Consider the following 25136-nt stretch of genomic DNA (forward strand, 5'->3'; position numbering starts at 1 on the left):
GGGGCCCCCCCCCCCAGGGCCTAAGAGGCTACAGCGGGTGGGCGGGGGCAGGTGGGGTGGGGGTGCGCTCACCGACTTGCAGGTGGGGGCCAGCTTCTTTAGCAGGAACGGGATGGTGACCTGCAGCAGCGCCTCCCGGAAAAACCTCTTCCGCACAGAGCTGCTGTCATAGTCATATTTCTGCAGAGAAGGAAGGATACAGGGAACAGCATCTCTAGGTCAGTGGCTCCACCAAGGAGGTTGGCGGCCAGTGGTCTGAGCCCAGCCTCAGAGTCCTCATCTGCCCAAGGGGATGAGTGACGCCTCCCGGCAGGGGTGGCAATCCTTACAGTGGCTGGGATTGGGCTCGGGCTCAGGGCTCAGGGCTCAGGCACACTTGGGATGGGTCGCGGGCAGGGCAGGCCGCTCACCTTCAGCACCCGCTCCAGGATCCGCTGGATGGACTTGCACAGCTCCTCTTTGGTGGGCCCCTTCCCCAGCTCCTGGTGCAGGAGGGTCTCGAAGGTGTATACGGCGTTGTCCATTTGCTGCAGGGCACAGCCCAGGGCACATGAAGCCCAGGGAGTGACCACAGCCCCTTCTTGCCCGCTGCTGAGGGGGTTCTCACCCGGCCCCTACCCCAGGCCTGTGCGGGAGGATGGGGGGGGCCTGTGTGCTCCTCCCCTCAATCACTCGCTCACAAGTTAACGGCACATGAAGCCCAGGGAGTGACCACAGCCCCTTCTTGCCCGCTGCTGAGGGGGTTCTCACCTGGCCCCTACCCCAGGCCTGTGCGGGAGGATGGGGGGGGGCCTGTGTGCTCCTCCCCTCAATCACTCGCTCACAAGTTAACGAGGGTCTGTGTGTGCCTGGCACAGAGCTGGACGCTGGGGCCAGCCCCTGCCTCAAGGAAACAGGAAACAGGAAGGGGCTTAGGGAAGGAAGGAGAGCTTCCCGGAAGAAGGGGTCTCTAAGCCGAGGCCTGGAGATGAGTCGTTAGCCAGATTAGAGATAAGCAGAGACCCAAGCAGGAGAGTGCCTGCGGGGCAAGTTACCGCAGCATGGCAGGGAACAGGGAGAAGGGCCTCTTCCTGGGCGACAGGGGCCCCTGGGGGGAGGTGAGCAGAGTGGGGTGCCGGTGGCAGCTGCCTCGGGCCCACCTCACGCATGTGGATCTGGGCTCGCTGCTTGAACACGGATGTGCTGGACACGTCGAAGCGCTGCTGCAGCCCGTCCAGCCGCAGGGGCTCCATCTTCTCATAGCAGCTCTGCATCTTCAGGGGGTGGAATGCCAGCTGGGACAGCTTCTCCATGTACTGCAGGGAGGCAGGGACGTGCGGGGCCTGAGCAGGGCCACCCCGGGAGCCAGGAGCCAGTCACACCCTGCCTGGGCCCTGAGGCTGACACTGGCCACCAGGGACGGCCGCCTGGGGGTGATGCCCACAAAGGTAAGCCTGAAAGGCCCCAGGCCAGGAAGCGTGAGGATCTGATGGCAGGGCGGGTGTGGGAGCCCAGCAGCTCACCCTATCTGAGCCTCGAAATTGGGATCATGATCTCTAAGGTCCTTTCCTGTTCTCCAATTCTGTGATTATTACTGTTTGTGCACGCCCAAATTGGGAGTGTAAAGGGGGCAGCCAAGGATAAATTCTATCTATACCTGACAACTCTGTGGCTCCAGGCAGTTAACTACCCCAACACAGGGACTGTGGAAGGACGTCCACCTCGAGGGCCACATGCCCGAGGACAAGGAGAGAGATGGGCAGTCTCCACTGTGGGCTACATGACTGGCATGATGTACTTAACTCTACTTTGTAATTGTAGTGCTCGTGTCTGGAGCTCGCCTTTCCTCCCCTCCTTCCCTCTCTTCTCCATTAAATTCTTGCATATGTTAGCAATCCTCCTGGTTTAAACAAGCTGGCGGCAGGGGGTTATTTTTTGCTCTTGCCTCTAACTGCTAGACCTCCCCACCCCCCCAGACTTCCAACAGTTTTGGCCTCTGTTTACCTGGGAGGGGAGTGGCCCATCCTAAGTCGCACAGTGAGGGCCCTGTAGAGGCAGACCAGACCCAAACCCAGGAGCCCCCCACCCTGGGGGCCATGCCCAGCCTCACCTCGCCCAGCTTGTCAATGCCACCCTCATTGATAACATTCAGGTTCATGTCGGTGACCTCTTTGAAGAAGATGTCTCGCACCTCAGTGAAGCCCTGGCTAGTAGGCACCATCAAGGCCTCCAGGATGGACGGGATGTAGGGCTGGACGTGGTTCCGGACACACACCTCAGCCTTGGGGAGGATGAACGCTGCACCCAGAGGGAGCTGGTCAGTGGTGAGGGGCCGTGCTCCCCATGAGCACCCCCCAGCCATCCCAGAACCTGACGCTAGAGGCATGCTGTCATATTATTCTTAAAGAAAACCACTGGTGGCAATATTAGCAAGGGGGACAATTCCAGAGAGACAGTTCATAAAGGTAACAAATCCATGCAGTAAAAATAGCAGGTATTCCGAGATTGGACCCTGACATTTCTAAAACTGAGATGGCAAGAAACTAAGAAAACTGCTAGTCCAAAGGTGTCAGCAGTTTTCTGCTTAGCTAGAGGTAGAGAGAAGCTCATCTTTGAGGCTCTTTCGCCTTTGTTTAAAAACAACAAAACAAAACAAAACAAAAAAACACTTTAGATTTGATGAGCTTCTGGATTTCACAAAAACTGAGCAATCCTGCTCTGGAATGGTGTGGCCTGGCTCTGCGTCATTATGTAAAAGGCTCTCTTCCTGTGGGCAGGGGCCATCTCCAGAACATTCTGAGCAAAGCATTTTTACCCAGCAGTGTTTTGATGTCCACCTCCACCCCTGCCCAGCTAATGTTGTTTGTTCCACACAATAAACATCATTATGTAAAAGGCTCTCTTCCTGTGGGCAGGGGCCATCTCCAGAACATTCTGAGCAAAGTGTTTTTACCCAGCAGTGTTTTGATGTCCACCTCCACCCCTGCCCAGCTAATGTTGTTTGTTCCACACAATAAACGTCAACTCTGTGTCCTATCCAGCTCCCAATGAATACAGCTAGAAACTGAGAGGTGCTAAAACCAGACTCTGTGGATGTGTGACTGGGGACGAGCAGGAGGGAGGCTCCCATCTGGCCAGGAACAGAAAGGATTGTAGTCAACAGACCTGGAAATGTTACACTTGCCAAATTTAAATCATCACAGAGTTAAACTGATGTCCACTAAAATGACGTGGTAAAATCTGTGTTACCCAAAGATGAACAGAAGGCTTGAACCTCCTGGACAAAAATCTACATCCTCAGCATCTGAATTTAAAGAAAAAACAGCCACAAAACAATTCACAGGGGTTGGAGGAACAATGCCTAAGATTTGATTCTAATTTTTCAAAACTACCAATGAGCAAGTCATTTCTGTGAAATTTACATGGATCATAAACTGGAAAGGAAGTTCACCCTGGCCCCAGGAGGGCTTGTGGTCCAAGCACCGTCGGGCCCAGGGGCCACACAGGCATGGTGTGCGGCCTGCCTACCTCGGATCTTGCTGGCCAGATGCTCCTTGGAGGTGATGATCTGGTCCATGTCGGTGCGGATGACTGCCTCCATGGCCGGCCGGGCCAGCTGCAGCTTGGACAGCACGGCCTCGAAGCTCACCTTGGCCTGCTCATACACCATGCGGTACACGGTGTCTGAGATCTGCAGGCAGAGCATAGCAGCAGCATCAGCACCAGGGCATGGGACCCCAGGCCAGCTGCCGACCCCTGTCACCTGCCAGGTCCCAGGCCCACCCACCTGGATCCACTGCCGCTGCCGCTCCTGAGGTTTTCCCTTCAGCCGTGGGGCAAGCTCTGCCTTCAGCTCAGGGCCCAGCTCCTCCATCACCAGGTTGGTCAGGATCTAGGGCCAGAAGGCACAGCCAGGGCAGAAGTTGGAGCATGTCCAGCCTGCACCTTTCTCTCCCCATTCTGGGCAAGCCCGGCCACTCAAGCTGCCCCCACCTCCTCTGGGCTTGGCCCTTTGCTCCACACAGCCACAGCCCTCTCTCCTGAGCATCCTTCCCACAAGTCCCAGACTAACCTGCTTGGGTGTTCTGCAGGATCCTCAGACTCAGGGGTCCCACCTCAGGGCCTTTGCACATGCTGCCTCCCACATCTGGAATCCTGCACTCCCTCCCCCCTCTGCCCACACATGCAAGTTTGTGTTTATTTCCTGAATGTCCATTTCTCCTGCTCCCTGAGGGCCAGGGCTATGTACACCTTGTTCACTGCTACATCCTGGCACCCAGCCCGGGGTAAATGCACAGTAAATGACTACACAAAATAAGTATCTCCACTTGGATCGGCCCCACTTGCCCAAATCTGAGTAGGTATCTCTTTCCAAATCTGCAGTGCCCCCGAGGCCTGCCTCTGTACCCAGCCCTGCCCCCTAGGCTCCGGGGTGACCTCCCACGTCTCCCACCAGCTCCTCTGGCCTCACCTGCACCTCGTTCCCACACAGCATCTCCCAGGTGCCGTAGAGCTCCTTCGACTGGCGGTACATGCGGATGGCGTCTGTGAATGCAGGGCCCTCCACCTTGGAGTCCTCAGGAATCCCTGCCCAGGAGAGGCAGAGAGAGAGGGGTCAGCAGGATGGCCTGTGGCCTCCAGCGTGACCACTGACTGACTGGACCACCGCCCACCGCCCACCCCACCCCCCGTGCACATCGGGAGAGGCACCAAGACTCCCATTACCCTTGCAGAGGTCACAGCAGTCTTAGTGACAGTAAGAGCAATAATAACCCACCACCACCAGTGACAATCTCTCTTTGCCTCCTCCTCATCTCCCTAAATGCTCCCAACCACCCCAAGACCTGGGCACTAGCATTCACCCTGCTTTACAGATGAAGAAACCGGCACCGAGGTCAGGCCACTGACTGGGGTCACAGGGCAGCAAGTGCAGAACAGGACTGGAAGCCACCCCCTCTTGAGAGTCTGCCTAGAGATCCTGTCCTCGTCCTGGTTCCTCCCCTTACTGCTAAATCAGGGCTCTGCGAACTTCCCTGAAATGGGCCAGATGGTAAATATTTCCAGCTTGCAGCCAATCTCTGCCATTACAGCATGAAAACAGCCACAGGCAATCCATAAACGAATGCGCGTGGCTCTGTTCCAATGCGCTTTATTGACAAAAATAGGCGATTGGCTGATTTGGCCCATAGGCCGCAGATGGCTGAGCCTTGTTATAGACCTTTGAACCCAAAGGGGCCTCAGTTTCTTCTTCCAAACAATGGGAACAATGACCCTGGCCTAGCCTCATACATCCTCTGGGGGCTCCGTGGGCCACAGTGCGGGGACGCTGTGCACGGTGAGGCACTAGGAGCGTAGGAGCGGGGTCAGGCCCAGCACCGCCCGCTTCGTGCTTTCTATCAATAGCTGATGAAGCAGCTTTGGCTTGTCTGTCTCGTTCGCTGTGTATCCAGGTCAGTGCCTGGCATTGATGCTACAAGAACTTCACTAGAGAGTAAATGGAAGGGTTTATTATTGACAACTAGAAAAATGCTATTTCTACACTTTGTTATTGTCAGTGGTGGCAACAGCCCTGAACCTGGTGAGGTAGCCAGTAAGAGGCAAGTGGCAGGAAGTTGCAAAACCTGCCTTGCAGGGAGACGTGGGTAAACATGCCAGCAGCGGGGGCTCCCTGGCTGCAGCTGTGTGCCTCTGACCGACATGTCCCCAGAGCCGGGAAGAGGAAACGACAACTTGAGCACTAGAAACCCCAGCTCCCGCCGCAATGACTATGGGCTGAGTCACCTCCCACAGAGAAAAAGCCCCTCTCTGGCATGGAGAGAGCCCCTCCCCACACCTGGCTGACCACAGGAATCACTGCCTGTCAGAGCCAGAAGGGAGCTGGGCATTGGGGAAACTGAGGCCCAGCTCCCTGGACTGGAGTGGGGACATAGGTGAGCCTAACCCTGCATTTCAGGGACCTGAGGTCAGGCAGGAGTGACGGAAGCAGAGCAGGGGCATTCCAGCTGGGGTGGCATGCAGTGTGCCCCTGGGAGCTATTGGGGGCTGCCCACCTGGGCCAGATGAGAAACCCCCACCCCAGGCTCTCAGGAGGGCACAGTCTCCTGGAGACTGGGCTTTGCTTGGAAAATCCAGGCAGAACATTACACGTAGCCTCTCCCACATCAGGGAATTTACATTCTGCACTCAGCAAGTCAGGTGTGCAGGGCAGAGGCTGCTTTCCAGGTGGCAGGAAAGTGGGGCAGAGGGCTGGGGCCGCAGGAAGGCGGCTGCAATGTTCCAGGCCCTGGCTTTGGACAGCCAGACACGCAGCCTCAGACCCTTGGACCCTCTCTTTCTGCACGCCCAGCCGCTGAGTTTGACGAGAGCAGGCATCACCCCTCCTCAGCTCTTTCCATAAACCCAGCTCTTATGGGCTGAATTGTGTCCCCCCAAAATTCATATGTTGAAGCCCTAACCCCCAGGACTTCAGACTGTGACTATATTTGGACATAGGGTCTTAAAGAGATAAGTTAAATTGAGGGGATTAAGACAGGCCCAAATCCAGCACGACTGTGTCCTTAAAAGAAGAAAGCAAACACGTGCACACAGAAGGACAACCACGGGAAGACACAGGGAGAAGACAGCCATCTACAAGCCAAGAAGAGAGGCCTCAGAAGAAGCCAACCCTGACAACACCTTGATTCAGACTTCCAGCCTCCAGAACAGTGAGAAAATAAATTTCTGCGGTGTGAACCGCCCAGTCTGTGGCACTTTGTTATGGCAGCCCTGGGAACCAGATACCAGCCCTGGGCTGAGGCTCCACACGCACCAGCTCATTTAATCCTCTACACCCTGTGAGGCTGGGTTGGGCCAGCCCCACTTTTCTCGATGAAGAAACTGAGGCTCAGAGAGGCAAAGTTACCAGCTCAAGGACACAGCCAGGGAAAGAAGGAGCAGGGTGGGAATCCAGGACAGCTGACTTGAGCCAGATGGCTTCGTTTTGAGAAAGGAAAGCGCATTCCTCAGTCCTGAGCAGCAGGCAGAGGGGACCACGGTCTGACAGGAAGAGGCCTTGACCTCTGCACCCCAGGCCCACACGGAGGCCTCAGTGTAGCCAGTGCCCAGCAGCCTCCTGCCACCCCCAGCTGCTCCAGGAATGCAGGATGTGAGGGGGCGCAGGCAGAGGGGACCACGGTCTGACAGGAAGAGGCCTTGACCTCTGCACCCCAGGCCCACATGGAGGCCTCAGTGTAGCCAGTGCCCGGCAGCCTCCTGCCACCCCCAGCTGCTCCAGGAATGCAGGATGTGAGGGGGGCCCCGGGACGAGCTGGCGCCCACCCAGCTTGGCCTCCTTCCCCACCCACCCCCACTTCCTGGCAGCCCCCAGAGTGAGCAATTCCAGGCTCCACAAATTCCAGGTCCAGCCTCTGAGACGGAGGAAGCAGAGAGAACTTTCTCACAGTCCTTAGGGCGGAGGAAAGGCTCATGTCTCAAACCAGCTTGTCAGCTCCTGCCCCAGGGTGAGGGTGCCGCCCTAGTGGGACATCTTCCTGTCACAGGACACCCTTTCCTTCCCCGGCCTGACCTCCTGCCCACAGCACCCCAGGCCCAAGAAGTTCCCCCACAGCCTCCCAGCTGAGCGCTCACTATGTGCCAGGCTTGGGGACAAGAGCTCAGCCAAACCAGCTCACTTACTATTCCCAGTTACCCCTCGAGCTGGGGTTGATCATCATCCCACCGTATACATGGGAGCCACATGGTGGCTCTTCCCACATTGTTCAGTCCCCACCCCTTCCCCCACCTGGCCCGGGGTCACCCACACCACCATGTCAGGCAGCCACTAGCCTTGGAATTCTGGTGAGGATGAGGCTGGGCCGGGGGATTGGGAGGGCAGGCAGGCGCCCCAGACCAGGCAGCCAGACTAGAGCTTCCCCTGGTCACAGCCCCACAGCCCGGGGGACCTGGGAACAGAAGGCTGTTTGTGGGCAGCAAAGCCTGGCCCAGGTGGCAGGGCTTGGCCTGATGGAAGACCTGGTTCCTCCCACCTGGCAGATTCCAGATGGGGCGGAGGCAGCTTGAGAGTCAAGCTGGAGTGGGTGAGTCAGGGCACAACCAACCCAGAGGCCTCTGGTGCCCACACTGTCCCTCCACCAAGGGTGGGGTCAGGGGCGGGGGCGGGGTAGGTGCCTCCCTCTGCCTCCCTGAGGCCAGATCCCCAGGAAGAAGTTCAGGGTCCAGGACAAGGTTGTTGCTTCCCTGAGGGCAGGAAGATCCCCAGGGCCCCACCATCATCTTGGGAGACAATCCTAAGCCTTTAAGATGAAAGTCCTGAGAGCCTTACAAGGCCTTTCCAGGCCTGACCCCAGAGCCCTGCACATCTCCACTTCAGGTCACCCCCTCCCAGTTCAGGGCCCCTGGCAGTTCCTCCTCCATCCCACTCCTGCCTCTGGGTCTCCCTTCATGCTGGAACATTCCTCCCCTCTACTCTGTGACTCTTCAGCCTTCAGGTCTCAGCAGCACCATCACCTCCTCAAGGGAGCCTGCCCTGACCAACCCCTCATGTGCACACCCTCAAGGCTCCCTGGTGTCCTCATCTGCTTAACCTCTGTCTCTGCACCAGACTGCCGGCTGCCCGAGGGCAGGGAACAGGTCGTGTTCCCTTGTTGCATCCTCAGTGCCCAGATCTGAGCCTGCCTCAGAGTGAAGACTAAAGATATTTTTGAGTAAATGAGTGAGCTGGAAGTCACTGTGTAAGTTTACAGATGGGAATACTGAGGCCCTGAGGGAGAAAGTGAAGTTCCCAGACGACCCTGCACATTGGTGGTAAAGACATAAAAGATATTAAAAAAAACTTTACCAAGCATGGAGTGGACTCTCACTGTGAGTCCTCAAAACCCCCCTAAGGTACACGAGGGATCATGACCCTCATAGTACATAGGCTCCATAAGGTAAGTAAATCTCCTAAGGTCACATTGCTAGAAAAAGGCAGAATCCGGATTATGATTTTGTGCTCCAGGGTCCAAGGACCCAACAATCACACCCCTCTGTGAACAACTTCCTATTATTCCTAAGCAACACAGAAGTGTTTTCAACAAGGAAAAAGATTAAGGTGGTATCACAATGGTTTCTTACAATCCCAGAAGGGGTATTAGAAGAGCTCATAGAGCAGGGTTGCCACACTGCACTTAGCCACGAGGTGTCGCCCTTCAGCACACTGGCCCAGGTGCCCCCCTACCTGCCCCCTGCTCACCATTGTTGCAGTGCCGGATGCAGTCCTGCAGGACAGCCTGCCACTTGTCCTGCTCGGTTTCCGTCATCATGCAGAAGTAGTAGTGACGTGCATGAGGGTGCCAGAGGATGAGCGGGAACTGCGTGGGGCACTTAAGGATGGGGGCGGTTCCTGATTTTGATGTGGTCCCTGTGGAGACAGCACCTGCTGAGCAGCTGCCCTGTGCAGTCTCCCTCGGCCAAAGGGCAGCAGGGCTCTGAGAGGCAGGCTCAGGCCTAGAAGATCAGCCTGTCCTGGGGTGACCAGCGAGACGGTGGGAGGCAGTGGGTTTCTTTCTGGCTGAGTCCTCCACAGGCCGCTAACCTCAGAATCAGCATCTGGTTAGACCCATTTCCTAGAGCTGGTGATAAGTCGCATCTACCTCCCTGTCATGTAGGGCACAAATCTCACAGGGGTAGAGCCTCGGGTTCACAGGCCAATCACTGCCTTCTTGGGTTTCCCTTCGGATTTCAGCTGTGGAGGCCAAGGTGTCGTTTAAATGTCCAAGTTGGGGAGAGGCATGTGGGGTGGGGAAAACAAAATAAATAAAAAAGAATTTTTCTCTCTCTCTATTTTGTCCTCACGCATATTTGAGATCCTGCAAGATAACTGGTCCTGGGCTGTGACCCTGCCAATGCTGTTAATAATATGACAATAACAGCTCTTCTCTGAACACTGGCTCTGTTGGCCTGTGCTGGGCTCAGCGCACACAGCTCCTCCCAGAGGCTACACAACACCCTAGGGTCAGTCCTCTTGGTGCCTATGCTTCGCAGATGCTAAGAAGCCGAGGTCAGAGGGGGAAAAGCACTCGCCTGGCAGACACGGCAAAAACAAAAAGCCAAGTCAGGGCAGGAACCCAGGAATGCTGGGCTCCAGCTGAGCCCTCAACCACTATAGGGGGCTGGACCCCCAAGCCCCAGCTGGGGACACAACCTGCCCCCCAGGATGGCATGTTCCCCTGCCCCTTAGCTCCTAGGGGTTCATTTGAGAGGCAGCAGCTGTTCCTGTAAGGTTTCTGGGGAGTCTCAGCCACAGGGGTAGAAACAGGACCCTAGAAGAGCAACTCCTCACAAATGCAGTATTCATCTGGCAGTTTACAAGGCAGAGCCACCAATCACCTTCTCTGGGGAGGCTCTCAGGGACTCGGGGAGGGGGAAGGGCAGAGGGCAAGATCCCCCTTCCACAGCTGTGCGATGTAAGGCTCAGGAATTGGTGGGCCTCGAGTGGGGACCCTCACTGGTCCACCCCCATCCACAGTGTGGCCTCAGGAAGACTTCCACTTCTCAGCCCATGAGACGGAGGTGTGCCTGGCACCTGGCGACAGCTTTAGGCCTAGTTGATCTCTCTATAAATGTAGGGCCTGCAGCCATGCGCTCAGGGCCGCCCCTCCCCTGCACAACTCCTGAGGCCCGTGTGCAGAGTGTCTTGGCATGGGATGGGTGGTCTTTTACCTGGTAAGGAGCTGCCAACGAGCTCCAGATACTGGTCCACGGAGGTGAGGATTTTGTAGCCTGCACTGTTGATGATGGCTCGGGGTGGGACCTGCCGCTCATAGGCCTGAGGAGGGGGCAAGAGAGACAGTCCCTGAGGATTAAAGGTGTGGCCAAAGCCCAAACCCCATCTCCAGCTCTGGCTCCAGGTCCCTACTCAGTGTTGCCTGTCCAAGGCAGGGAGGAGAAGCAGAAGGAAGAAGGAGGCAGGAGAGGAAAAGAGGGAAAAAGAGAGAAGTTTGACTACCATGGTGACAGCATAGTGTAGCAACCTAGACCCAGGCGCTGGCCTCAGTTCCTGGCTCTACTGGGTACTGACTGTGTGATGTCGAGGATAAGCCTCCTGAACCTCCCACGCCTCAATTTCCTCCTCTATAAAACCAGAGGAATAACAGTCGCTACCTCCCAGAGCTGTGTGAGGATTAAGTGAGATAACCCACATAAAATGCTTAGCACCGTGCTGGGCACACAGCGAGGACTCAGCAAGCTTTGCTGTGGCGGGGGTTATCATTCTGACTGGGGCTACTATCGCCTCTGTCACCAGCAGTTCCACTAGCTGCGTGTCTACTGCACATAAGGCACTGTGCTAAGGGCACTGCATGCTTCATTTCACAGAGTTCTCACAGTCCATGAGGTGGATTAGCCACACAGCTGGACGTAGCAGACCCAGGTCACGAACCCGGGCTATCTGCCTCCAGAGCTTAGGGTCTCTGGCCATTACCCTGAACTGCCCACCAGCTTCCTAGGTTCTATGCATCACACAAGTCTCCTATGGAGGAGAATCAGGTCTGGACACAGCTTTCTTACACCGGTGGGGGAAAACGCACCTCCAACGTAATAGCTCATATGCAGGGCTGCCATGCTGCTGCCTGCCACTAGGTGTCACTATTCAACACACTTCCTGAGAGCAGCTCAGAACCTCTAAGGCAGCGATTTGCAAAGGGTGGTCCCTGATTTTCAACATCACCCTAGAACTTGTTAGAAATGCAGTTCTTGGCCCACCCTAGACCTGAATCAAATTCTGGGGGTAGGCCCAGCAACCTGTTTTTTCAGGAGCCCTCTAGGTGACTCTGATGTACCCTATCATTTGAGAACCACTACTCTGGGGTATGAGGTTGCTCCCGATCCGTTCGAATTACTCCAACATTGACCTGCCTTGAAACAGGAGAACAGCCCTGTCCTTTTGGCTGCTCTGTAGAAATGTTTGGTAGAAAAAATCGGGTCTGTGGCTCAACCCTGAGGGGTTTCCCCAAGGGCCCAAGGCAAAGATAAGGCACAGTCAGCTCCCAGCCCTTCTCAGACACGTACCCTCCCACAGGTCAGGAGGTTGCCAGGGAGGAATCAGGAAGGAAAAATATGGGGCCACGACCCATAAAGCAGACACAGCAGGGGCAAGCCTGGGGCAGGGAATGGCGACACCATTTTCCACGCTCATGATGGCTGTTGAAGAGCATGGGTGGGAAGGTCCAGCAGAGGCAGGAAGCCCAGCCAGGAAGGAGGCTGAGGTGGAAGGAGGGCCAGGCTTAGGGCCCTGGGGATGGAAGGATTTGGAGGGACTTGGGAGTGATGGGGGATGAGGGGGGCTTGTGACAGGTGGTGATGAGGTGGAGGCAGAGTCAAAGGTGACCCCCGAGAGCTGAGTACCTGGATGAAGGATGGACTTGCCATTCGGAGAAGGGATGCAGGACGGCAAGCAGGCTGGGGAGCTGGGGAGGTGGGGAGGTGTGCTTTGGCCCTGGCAACAGTGTGGGGAGACGCCTGGCTGTGCGGGTGGGGTCTGGAGCCTGGGATTTAGGAGGGCATGTGGCACTACCTAGCACAGACGGGGACAGCTGGCCCAGGAGCGTGGAGAGACGGGGAAGCAGGCCGGCTGGGGCTGGGGCGGCGGCTCACCACTTTGTTGTCATAGAGCACCAGTCCATAGTTGTGGGGAACGAGGCTGAAGCGGTTCCTCCACTTCCTGTTGTCCTCCTGGTACTGGAAGAGGTTCCCCGAGAAGATGATGCGCTCATCCAGAGGCACCTATGGGCGGGGAGGGCATGGGGAGTGAGGCCCAGTCTCCCCCAAGGTGACAGCGGCCAGCAGTGCCTGTGTGCTCACTCCCTGCAGTGCATCCTCCATCCCCCGGTCTCGCAGAGTCTTCCAGGGCAGGGCTGCATCTCACCCATTTGGCAGATGAGAAGGGTGAGGCTCAGGGCAGTGAAGGGGCTCAGCCAGCGTCCAGGCAGGGCAGTGGCAAGGCCAGGAATTGGGCCCAGGCCAGGCACCGATTCAGGGCCTAGCTGGGAGCAGGGTCTCCTGCTCCATCCTGGCCTAGGCAGGCACAGCTACCTTGGCTGGGTCTGGGGAGCAGGCTGCTTCCCCACCTACCCACTGCTGCAGGCCCAGTGCCTGGGCAAGTCTCTCCCGAGCCCTGGGCCTCAGTGTCCCCTCAGGGCAATGTAAACTTAAACAAGGTGGCTCCAGAGAGCCTCCCCAGCTCTGACAGCTGACACAAGACTGCCTCCCTGAATCTGGGTGGGGTGGTGGGGGCTGCAGTCAGGGGGTGTTTGATGTCTGACCTGGCAGATTGGTGCCGTGTATAGGCTGCAGAAACGCCCAGACTTTCCTACAAAGCCCTAGCTCTGCCTGACTCACAGCGTGACCTTGGACCTGTCTCTTCACTTCTTTGAGCTTCAGTTTTCTCATCTGCAAAATGGGGTCAGTCAGTGGTAGTTGGTACCTGGCTGGCAGTACATGCACAGTACACTGAAGCTGCCATCCCACCATTAAGGTCACTCAGAGTATGTGACAGTCTCCCAGCTCTGTGGACTGACTTATCTGGGGGTGGGGGAGGGGCTAGACTCCCTCTCAGACTAGAGGTGGGAGCCCAAGTTGAAGCTATGGCCATCCAGGTGCGGGTGCCTCCTGAGCAGACGAGCACCAGGACGCTTCTGGAAGGGAGATATTGACCCACAGTGGAACAGCTCACTCCTGGGTGGAAGAACTCTGGGGAGTCTAGTGTTCCTCTCTGTTTCTCTGCAGGTTCTATTTGTTCTACAATAAATATGCTGCCTTCTGCAAAAGAAAAATGTTTATCATATGTAATAATCGGAAAAATTATTATTTTAGTGGCTGAAACCTTTCTGGCTTCCTTGCTGTGCTCCTGGGTCTGCCCCTGCAGCTGGGGTCAGGTGTGGGGGCCCCAGTCCTGGCTCATCTTGCCCTTTAGGGCCCTTCACAGTGTCCCCCCTCCCCATCTCCCTCCTGCTAGTCTTACTCTTAAGGGGAAACACAAAACACCCTTGGAAAAGGAGACCCATTGTAATCGAACAATAGGACCGCAGACCGCTTCCTACCGGGGATAAAAATATTTACAGGAAAAGAAAATGGTTCCCCCTACCACCACCCCCACCAACCCCACACACAGTGGGCTTTACCCAAGTCACAAAGCTGCCGCTCAGTGGTCTATACTTAGACAGCCTAAACCCAGCACTGGGGTCCCCTGTCTTTTCTAGAAAGAGGGAGCAGACAGTTTTCTTAACACCCTAGTAAGACCCTGCCCCCACCAGGCCTCCTTGGACTCAGGGGCAGGGACTCAGGGTCAGAGACAGGCCCAGCAGGAGGCTGTGCAGAAGCTCACGGCCCAGGCAGTCACTCAGCACCCAGCCCCCTACCAAGTCCACCCCCAGCTGGGTGGCTGGCTATAGGTGTGGGCTTTATTTTTAAGACTTTCAAATGGCAGAGCTGTGTTTCAACTGGAAGGCCTGCAGGAAATGACAGCTGACAGCCCAGGCAAAATATTTTAGACACTTCGCAAAGCTGTCCGATGCCACGGTGGGTGAGGGCACAGGACCCGGGGTCAGTAAACTGTGGCTCCAGTCCCCACGCCGCCACCCACCACGGAAGCCTGGACAAGTTTCAATGTCCACATCTGTGGACAGCAGGAACAGTGTCGAGCAGGCTAAATGAACAGTTCCCAGCACAAGACAACTGCTGTTTTTATTATTATTTCTGTTTTTATTAGTACTACTATTTTATCATTATTATTATTTTTATTTTATTTTTATTTCTATTATTGTTTCTAACAAAAACAATTGCTATTATTATCCTGATGACGATTAATATTATTATTCATTTCTATTATTATGACATTATCATGACAACATCGTGACGGTTGGTTTCCTGAGTGATGAAATGGGACCAAAAATCTCTGCTTTTCTGGGATCATGGGTGATTTCATTTTACTATTCTTGTTACTTTCCATGTTCCAGCAATGACTATGCACTCTGCCAATGTCAAAGGCAGGTCTCACGGAGAGAAAAAGCTCAGCGCCATAGCTCGTCCCTCTTGTCTTGGGCTATTGGGACCCAGGCTGTCTGTGGCATTTCTTTTCCAGATATGGGAGCAATTCTGGCCCTGCTCACCTGGGCTGGATCCAAGGCCTCCTCTCCTTTGCAACCACACAGGTATGCACCTGCCAGACACTCAGGCCAGGCCATATCCAGGCACCTCTGCCCCTCTACTGTCACAGGTCAGGAGGTTGCCTTGACATCAGGGGAAGAGAAGGCCCTTTGGGGTCCAAAAGCAAAGGGGCATGTGATGCTCTGAGAGGCCCTGACACAGTCCTGATCTCCCCTGCACCCTGAGCAGGCTGGGGCCGTTGGCTAGGAATCTGGAACTTGGCTCTGGTCTTGCCTCCACCATCCTGGGCGAGCCATTTAAAGGCTCCGCTCCGGGCCTTTGCACATGCCATTCCTTCGGTCTGATATTCTCTTCTCCCAGCAAACTTCCTCCACTGCCAGGTCCTCAGATGAGATGGCCCTTCTTCCAGGAAGCCTTCATGGGCCACCCCAACCGATGAGATCAGGCCTCCACTGTCTGTGTTCACCCTGGCATCTTCGTGGCTCCCATTTTCTTGTGTAACTGGTGGTTTACTTTTTCTCTCCCTGAGCATCTGCAGGGCCAGGGAGAGTGTAGTGGCCCCAGAACCTGACCCAATGCACTCAGCAAAGACATCCCTGCAGAAAGACTCCAGTCTCATTCCAGCCTGTGTGCAGCTCTCCCATCCAACACCCACTGAGCTAACACCTCTAGCTGTCCCTCCAGCTGGGAAGACACCAAAGGGTAACAAATCCTCAAAGCCAGATCAGGTGATGGCCAGCTCTGAAGTGAGCTGCTTTGATTCCTGCCCCTTCAGTCTCATGGCCTATGGACACATTTTCAGTCACTGAGGGGAGGGGAAGGAGGAATGAGATGACCCCAAGCCCCCAGTTCTCGAGCTCTTGTTTCTTCTTTGCCACCTCCCCTGGTGCCTGCCCCACACCCTGCACGGTCCACACCACTCCCCTTCCTGAGAGACCTTCCCAATCATCCCAATCTCTCTGGCCTCTGGGGCCCCATGAGCTCCCCACTCCCTCCACAAAGCTGCTCTGACTTCTCTGGCTCATGACGACTCCTCTCTCTGAAGGCCATTTTACAGAGAAACTGAGGCTCAGCAAGGTGACACCACTAGTCTGCAGTTACCTGGCAAGTCAGGCTTCAAGCTCCCTCAGCAATCCCCTGGCTTCCCTCATTGCGGCCATTCACTCTCTCACTGAGTCCTCCCACAGCCCTGTGGGGGAGGCACTGTCTGTCATATGAGGAGATTGAGCCTTGGAGGTTGAATCAACTGCCCAAGCCACCAGCTAAGGGGAGCATGTGGAGCCAGGTGCCACCAGACCATGGGGTTTGAGAGGGCTGGTCTGTGGCACTTCACTGCTTCCACACCTCACAGGGTGAGCACAGGACAACCTGGGCAGCCTGGAGGAGGCCAACAGGAAAGACTTGGGGGGTGGAGAGGGCAAGGCAAGCAAGGGCCACTTCAAAGCCCGGTAGTCACAAGAATTCGGCCACTAATGATCCTAAATGCCTGGCACCCAGTCACTGGCTGAGCTGGTTCTGGTCCCACCTCCAGGGGACTGACTCAGACAATCAGACACCCCAGAGGGAGGCCAATGGGTCCTTGTCACTCCTCCCTTTGCCACCTGCCTGGGCACCCAGAGGTGAAGAGGGTGAAGGTCGCTGTAGGGAATGACACCATCCCCGGAGGCAAGGGCTGCCCTCTTGCCGAGTGCTCAGACTCAGGAGCAGCAGCTTCCAGCCAGGGACTCAGAGCCCGTCTGCGCTCCCCACACCCCCTCCCCTCCTTTGCACCGTCTGCCCCCAGCCCCATACCTGGGCCAGTCATGTCTTGCCGAGTGCTCAGACTCAGGAGCAGCAGCTTCCAGCCAGGGACTCAGAGCCCGTCTGCACTCCCCACACCCCCTCCCCTCCTTTGCACCGTCTGCCCCCAGCCCCATACCTGGGCCAGTCACAGTGTCTCCTTCCCAAAGGGCTTTGGTGCCTTGTCCAGCCCATGCTCACCCCCAGGAAGCCTCCTATCCCTCACTCAACAAGTATTTCCTGGGCAAACACACTCCTACTACCCACAGAGGGATAAAGACAAGGCCGCTGATGACATCGGCATCAGTCGACATCGTGTGCACCCTCCTTGCTCCCAGGCACAACCTGTTTACCCTGTGAAGCAAGTGTTCTCACCCCATTTGACAGATGAGTAAACTGAGGTTCTTTGAGAAGGAGCTGGGGAGAACCACACCTGGTGAATGAAGGGGCCTGGACTACACAACCCAGAGTATCTGCCTGCTCGGAAGTGGATGCGGCCCTCAGAGACCATCATACCTAATGGGCATCCACCAGCGTGACCACAGGATGAGCAGCCTTGGGCCTGTGGCTCTCGAGGGTCCTTCAGCCACAGCTCTGGGAGACCCAACCAGCCCCAGTGCACCAATCCCTCAGACGGAACATTATTTCCCGAAGGGCTGGAGTCTGCCACCCTGACCATGAAGGAGCCAGGCCCCAGAGGAAGCTTCAATCCTGTGTGAGGACTCGAACCCAGGTCTGCCTGACCACAGCCCACTCTCAGCTGCAGGGTCAGCACAGCTCAGAACCAAGTTCAGGCAGGAGGAGCTGCATTCAGGAGGACCCCTGGGCTGGACTGGGGAAGGGGACAGAAGGGCAAGGCTGAGCCAGGAGAAGACCCAGGCACATGCCATTGAGGGGCAGGGGGGGCTGTGGGCTGGGAGGAAGCTGCAGGAAGCACTATAGAAGTGAGAGGCAGAAGGACGTGGTGACCCGCTGCCTGTCAGCATGGGAGCCACAGGCTGAGACAAGGCTGAGGCTTGCGTCCTGAGCCAAGTGGGTGCTGCTGACTGGCCTAAAGCATTGGGGCCAAGAGGGGCCAGGGCACGGGCGGGAGGGCCGAGATGAGATTCATTCTGGATCAGTCACGCTGGGGCACGGACGAGTTATCCAGGTGAGACTGTGGGGCCAGAGTCCAGGAGAGGAGGGCACAGGGCTGGGGAAGAAGTCGTCATGGGGTAGAGGATGGAGAAGGGGACAGGGTGCCTGAGGGAGCTCCACTTAATAGAGAGGGAAGAGAGGAGGCAGCCCCACACACGCTGCACCCCTAAAACAGACTGCAGTGGCCACGGCCCTAATTTCATGCAATTGTAGTTATAGACATGCCTTGCTATCCAACATCAAGAACTACAGTCATGCGTCACTGAGTGACTGGGACACTTTCTGAGAAATGCATTGTTAAGCGATTTTGTCACTGTGTGAACATCACAGAACGCACCTACAGAAACCTACGTGGTACAGCCCACTCCACACCGAGGTTATGTGGCACAGCCTATGGCTTCTAGGCTACAAACCTGTGCAGCACGTGTACTGTCCTGAATACTGTAGATGACGGTAACACAATGGTATTAGTGTATCTAAACACAGAAAAGGAATTTACCTAATGGGCATCCACCAGCGTGACCACAGGATGAGCAGCCTTGGGCCTGTGGCTCTCGAGGGTCCTTCAGCCACAGCTCTGGGAGACCCAACCAGCCCCAGTGCACCAATCCCTCAGACGGAACATTATTTCCCGAAGGGCTGGAGTCTGCCACCCTGACCATGAAGGAGCCAGGCCCCAGAGGAAGCTTCAATCCTGTGTGAGGACTCGAACCCAGGTCTGCCTGACCACAGCCCACTCTCAGCTGCAGGGTCAGCACAGCTCAGAACCAAGTTCAGGCAGGAGGAGCTGCATTCAGGAGGACCCCTGGGCTGGACTGGGGAAGGGGACAGAAGGGCAAGGCTGAGCCAGGAGAAGACCCAGGCACATGCCATTGAGGGGCAGGGGGGGCTGTGGGCTGGGAGGAAGCTGCAGGAAGCACTATAGAAGTGAGAGGCAGAAGGACGTGGTGACCCGCTGCCTGTCAGCATGGGAGCCACAGGCTGAGACAAGGCTGAGGCTTGCGTCCTGAGCCAAGTGGGTGCTGCTGACTGGCCTAAAGCATTGGGGCCAAGAGGGGCCAGGGCACGGGCGGGAGGGCCGAGATGAGATTCATTCTGGATCAGTCACGCTGGGGCACGGACGAGTTATCCAGGTGAGACTGTGGGGCCAGAGTCCAGGAGAGGAGGGCACAGGGCTGGGGAAGAAGTCGTCACAGGGTAGAGGATGGAGAAGGGGACAGGGTGCCTGAGGGAGCTCCACTTAATAGAGAGGGAAGAGAGGAGGCAGCCCCACACACGCTGCACCCCTAAAACAGACTGCAGTGGCCACGGCCCTAATTTCATGCAATTGTAGTTATAGACATGCCTTGCTATCCAACATCAAGAACTACAGTCATGCGTCACTGAGTGACTGGGACACTTTCTGAGAAATGCATTGTTAAGCGATTTTGTCACTGTGTGAACATCACAGAACGCACCTACAGAAACCTACGTGGTACAGCCCACTCCACACCGAGGTTATGTGGCACAGCCTATGGCTTCTAGGCTACAAACCTGTGCAGCACGTGTACTGTCCTGAATACTGTAGATGACGGTAACACAATGGTATTAGTGTATCTAAACACAGAAAAGGAATTTTTCAGCTCCATTAAATCATTTGGGACTATTGTTGTATATGTGATCCACTGTTATATGGCACATGGCTGTATATAGATCTGGATCCACTTTTAGATGAACGCTTTGCTACCTGAAATTCTAGAACCAAACACATCAGAGTGTGGGATTTCTCAGTGCCCAGTCTTGCTCTGTGAATTCAGGAGCCAGATGGACTGGGATAGGGAAGGATGCTAGTATTTGTCTAAGGGTTGCAAACCCCACAGGTGGACCAGGCTCCTTCTCACTGCTGGAAACCTGGCGCCTGGCCTGGCATAAGTGGGTGCCCTGCAAGGCGGGGGGGTGGTGGTCTAATCGCCAAATGGTCACTAGTAGGGATGGGGGAAGGCCGCAGGGCAGGCATCAGGACACTGGAGAAGTGCCAGGCAAGGGATGGGGTGGCAGCGTTCTGCAAGGGGTTAAGGACTAAGAGGATGATATGGAGCAGTATCAGGGAACTGGGTACGCTCAGCATAAATCTGGCAGCCAAGGAAGACTGGAAAGGAAGCTGGAAAAGGAAGACTGGGGGGGACAGGGCCGCGGGATGGCTTCTTGGCAGAGGCAGCCCCAAGCACATTCTTGAAAGATGTCCTAACTCAGCTAGGGAGAAACTGCCACGTGCTTGGTGCAAAGGAAATGCCCCAGAAACAGAGGAGGACTCAGGGGCTGTGGGGCCAGAAGGACCCAAAAAGCCAGCCACACTCAGAGGGGGTCCAGCCTGGACAAAGGGCTCATAGGGGAGAAGCCTGGAACAGGGTCGTGCAGGGCCCTCTGGCGACACCCTGCTGGAAGAAGACCCAGGCAGGAGAGCCAGGCCTTGCCACGCCCCCAGCCTGCTGAGCTCTGAGGCCACGGTGATCCAGGTGGTCCCCTGGCCATGGGGGTCCTCTACAGCCCTCTCTGTAAATGCTGCTCAGCACCCCACGTTCCTTCCTGCCGCCCTGCAGCAGCTATCTCCCTGGAGCTGCCAGCAGGACTTTACCACTCCAGTTCCCACCGCAGTGTCCCTGCCTGGGTGTCTCTGCATGGTGCCAGGGGCCTCGGTGCCCCTCTTTCTTCCACACCCACCCACACCAGGTCTTCCACTTTCCTCCCACAGCCTCTGGATACAGCACATGCCATGGAATTGGGACAGATGTCAGATGGGCTTTGAGACCAAGGTTTGTCACCCCAAAGGGGAATCTGAGCCAGAGAGAGTGAGGGGCTCACCTGAGGTCACACAGCAAGACTGAGGCAATCAAGGTTACAGCTGCAGACTGCCGACCCCCTCCCAGCCCTGGCTCTGACCACCATCCACAGGGCCCCAGGGCATCCCTCCTCCTCAGAGGGCAGAGAGAAAACAGGCTGTGGCCCCACCTCCAGAGGCAGGGCCAGCCTCGGGGCTCCTGGGCCCAGGAACTGGGAGGCCCTGGCTTCTGGGAGGTAAAGAGATGCTGGGGTGGGGCAGTCTGAGGTCATGTGCCAGCCTTCCATACTTTCTCATCCACACGCCCACCCCTCTCTGACTCAGCGCTAGGTGCTGCTAATGAGCAGGCTGGAAGACAAAGAGGCCTGCCCTCCAGCCCAGGTGCCCAGCCAGACACCAGCCCTGCCAGCTGCCCTATTCCCTCACAGCCTCGAGCTCCTTGTGTGCAAAATGGGTATAACAGAACCCGTTCATCACTGCACTTTGCAGGATGCAGACAGCCTGTGAAGCACTCAGCCCAGGGCCTCCAGAAATGTCACTATTAATCATAATAGTGCTCGGCTTATAACAGCCATTGTAGGACACTGTTTAAAATTTTTATTGGCAGGTATAACTTTTACAGTTTCAAAAAATCCAATAAAGATTTTTTTCTAACCAGGACAAGAATCACAAAATAATAATAATGATGGTTAGAGGGCCGGCCCATGGCTCACTCGGGAGAGTGCGGTGCTGATAACACCAAGGCCACGGGTTCGGATCCTATATAGGGATGGCCGGTTAACTCACTGGCTGAGCGTGGTGCTGACAACACCAAGTCAAGGGTTAAGATCCCCTTACCGATCATCTTTAAAAAAAAAAATAATAATGACGATGATGATGGTAAGGTCTTCAACAGACAAAGATGAGACAAAAAAGCACCCACAAGTAGGAAGAAACAGCACAGGCAAAGGAGGCAGGGACGTGTGCATGTGTGCATGTGCATGCGTGTGTGCATGTGTGTGCACATGTGGACATGTGTGCACATGTGCAGGGAACCCCCAGGAACCTGAGGTCCCATCTGACCTGGGCTGGACTCCCTTGTCATGATCCTCAGCCTCTGCTGCCACCCACAGCCATTCGTTGTCCCCCTTTGTGGGCCTCTGCCAGCAACGTCCCCCAGAATTAGGAGGTAAACACACCGCAGTCAGAAGCAGGACTCACCTCTCTGCCGCAACACACACATGCAGATTCTTCAAGTGGCCCCAGAGGTGAGTCCATGAAAAAAAAATCCCCACTTTCCAGTTGTATAAACCAAGGCTCAGACCAACTAAATGGCTCATGAGAGGTATTTCACTCCATCAACACAAACATATTGAGCCCCTATGCAGGCTGTCACAGAAGGGGCCTGCCTGCGGGGTCCTGATTCCCTTATTTGCCCAAGAGGGCAGCCTGTGAATTCTGGGAGCAGGGTTGAGTGTCCGGCTCTGGGCCCAGCCACCACTGTGCTCTGCAGCCTCAGGAAACAACTACCCACCCCAAGCCTCCGTCTCCATGTGATATCTGCAAGAAGGTAGTGGGCTCCACCCAGCTCTGAAGAGGCCACTTCCCAGGACACGGGGCCAGGGTGAAACACACACACTATCTATTGGGGTTTGTTTTGGAGATCAGAACCAAGCCTTTCAGTGAGCCGGTTGAATAAGGCAGTGATCTGTGGATCTGAGGATGGCTTTGGCCTCCAGTTGACTAGATCCTTGTCTCCAAGGGCTGCACCCTTTGGGACTAGTGACCCAGAGGGACCCCTGTACCAGCCTATCCTCTTAACCCTGCCCCCAGAACTCTCGAAGTTTACCAGGTGTGCCTATCCACAGAGAACTTACTGCATGTTGGACAGCCTATTTAATCCTAACAGGTATTATCATCTCCATCTCACAGATAAGAAAACTGAGGCTCAGGGAGACTCAGTGACTTATCCAAAGGCACACAGCCTGGAAGGGGAAAGAGATGGGTGTTTTGAACCTTGTTTCACTCCGAAACCTGCACAAAGCTCCCACCCCATAAAGCCTCTTCATCCCAATGGCCTCTCACGAAGCAATACAATACAATTTACTAAGCCATCATTTTACATTCTCTTGCTGGGTCCTTGCCTAGTGCCAAGAGGCAGGCAAAGAAGGCTTTACTATCCCCATTTTACAGATGAGGAAACTGAGGCTCAGAGAGGCAAAGTGACTTTCCAAGGTCACACAGTTGGTGTGCTTCTGAGCCAGCACTGGGGTCTGGGGTCTCCAGCCTCCACTCGGTCCCACCTGGTCAGAGCTGGCAGAGAACCTTCACACTCACTGGACCCTTACTTGTCCATCTTCTGTTGGGCCTCAGTTTTCCTACGTCTAAAATGGATGGGTAGGTCCCCATCAGCTCAGCTGACCTAAAATCTCAACGACAATCTAATCAGGGCCGCCCTAGCCCCAGAATGCTGGCCACGGCACCCACTCTGAGCTGCTGGTGAGTCAGCTCTGACCAAGAGCTAACCGCAGCCCCCTCAGGATGACAGAAGGACTGGGGGGAGGACAAGGCAGCACCCCACCTGAGAACAGGGCACCATCTCCACATGGGCACACAGGCTCTGGGTTCAAGTTCCAGCTTCACTACTCACTGGCTGTGTGGCCTTCGCCAAGTCATTTCTCCTGTCTGAGCCTCTGTTTGCCCCTCTGCAAAATGGCGCAACAGTATCTACCTGACCAGGTTATGAGAAGATCAATGAGCTTATGAGCATAAAGCACTTCACCCAGGCAAGGGGGAGGTATGTCACTAATGGGGCGCCATAAAGTGTCTCTTGTCCAAGATTCTTCTCACCCAGAGAGAGGCCCTTTAAAACAGGCTGAACAACCCCCAGCCTGGCCCACCCTCAGGACCAGCACCAACAGCAGCCAAGGCAGCCGGAAGAACGTTAATCTTCGATTTTCCAGACTGACAGAGTTAAGGATCACACTACTTCCTGTGCAGATAGCATGACTGGGCAAGAACTGGGGAGGTCTCAGGGTGGCCTGAAGTTCCCCGGAGCCTTGGGGAGCTGGGAGAAGGTGTAGTGGGCCCATTATGCAGATGGGGAAACTGAGGCTCAGAGAGAAGGGGCTGAGGATGAGAGGAAGGATGCAGGGGTCCTTGCAGAATGGACCTAGAAAGGCATATCCCGGAAGTCTCTAATGCCAAGTCAAGGAGTTTCTTCTTTGTCTTCTCATGGCCCTCCCTGAGCCCAGACCACCCCCACAAATCCTCAGCTCGGTCTTGGGGCAGGTGGTATTGGTTTTCGCATAATGTTTCAGAGGAGGAGACTAAGCCCCCCAAAATGAGATCCCCTGCCAAGTCACTCAGCTGAGGAGCAGCAAAGGTGGGATCTGAGCCCAGGTCCAGGACGAGCCTAAAGCAGTGCTCCATGCTGATGATCAGGTGCCAAGACAAATGACAATCTCCAGTTGTGATCACACGCAGCCTTGTGTCAACCATGGGGGACTTACATTGGACCCAGCCCCAGTTTGGCCCAAGCTAAGGGAACTGTGCCAGACCTGTCCCTGCTCATCTGGTCCCTCCAGTGGGCTCCAGGGACATACCTCACCCACGAGGCCCAGCCCGGTTTCAGGGTTTCAGGACTGCAGGGCTGAAAGGTTTGCCGACTGAAACCAGGCAGGTGACAGCACCCTGCAGGGTGGGGCAGGATCAGAACCTGCCTGCCTGGTTCCCAGAGCACTGGGGAGCAGGTCCAGGGTGGAGAGGTGGGGGAGGCAGCTAAGGACACCACCCCCCTCCTCTCCACCCCACAACCCAAGCACCACCATCTCCTTCATCCATCTGGGACGGCAGGGAGAGCTTGAGTCCAGAGAGGTGATGACACTCTCCCAGGGTCACACAGCATGTCTCAACAGAGCTGGGTTGGCATGTCAGGCTGCCAGAGCCTAGCCTAGGGCCTTTCTACTCGACCACCCCTATTGTCACTATTAACAGATGTTAGCAGCAGCCACTTGTCCAGCATCATCTCTGTGCCCAGCACGGTATTCCATGTTTACACACATTATTTCATGCATTGTACCCACTTCACAGAGGTGGACACTGAGGCTCAGAGAGGTTAAATGACTTCTCTGGAGACACACAGATTATAAATGACATGGATCCAGAACAGTCTGAGTCTAACAGGGAGCTCAAATTTGGGCCAATCCATCTCTTGCCCACCTCCCAGACTGCTGGCCTCTGGAGGCAGGACCTCCATGCAGCACTGGCCCTGTGGGTGGCCTCTGTCAGAAGAGCTGACATG

General features: G+C 55.7%; 1 protein-coding gene across 1 annotated transcript in view; it reads right to left on the minus strand.

Annotated features, from left to right (window-relative positions):
• FAM129B (family with sequence similarity 129, member B) overlaps positions 1-17213 on the minus strand; it is an 18718-nt gene extending 1505 nt beyond the window's left edge. The window contains exons 1-11 of the mRNA XM_008570872.1: positions 17163-17213; positions 12610-12738; positions 10678-10783; positions 9209-9376; positions 4451-4566; positions 3767-3871; positions 3508-3670; positions 2090-2277; positions 1140-1295; positions 411-527; positions 73-180 (exon numbers count right to left, since the gene is read on the minus strand). Of these exons, the coding sequence (XP_008569094.1) occupies positions 73-180; positions 411-527; positions 1140-1295; positions 2090-2277; positions 3508-3670; positions 3767-3871; positions 4451-4566; positions 9209-9376; positions 10678-10783; positions 12610-12738; positions 17163-17213 (1407 nt within the window). The remainder of the gene's footprint in view (positions 1-72; positions 181-410; positions 528-1139; positions 1296-2089; positions 2278-3507; positions 3671-3766; positions 3872-4450; positions 4567-9208; positions 9377-10677; positions 10784-12609; positions 12739-17162) is intronic.
• Between the last annotated feature and the right edge of the window lie 7923 nt (positions 17214-25136).

Source organism: Galeopterus variegatus, unplaced genomic scaffold (assembly GCF_000696425.1).
Source record: "Galeopterus variegatus unplaced genomic scaffold, G_variegatus-3.0.2 Scaffold638, whole genome shotgun sequence".
NCBI classification, from domain to species: Eukaryota; Metazoa; Chordata; class Mammalia; order Dermoptera; family Cynocephalidae; genus Galeopterus; species Galeopterus variegatus.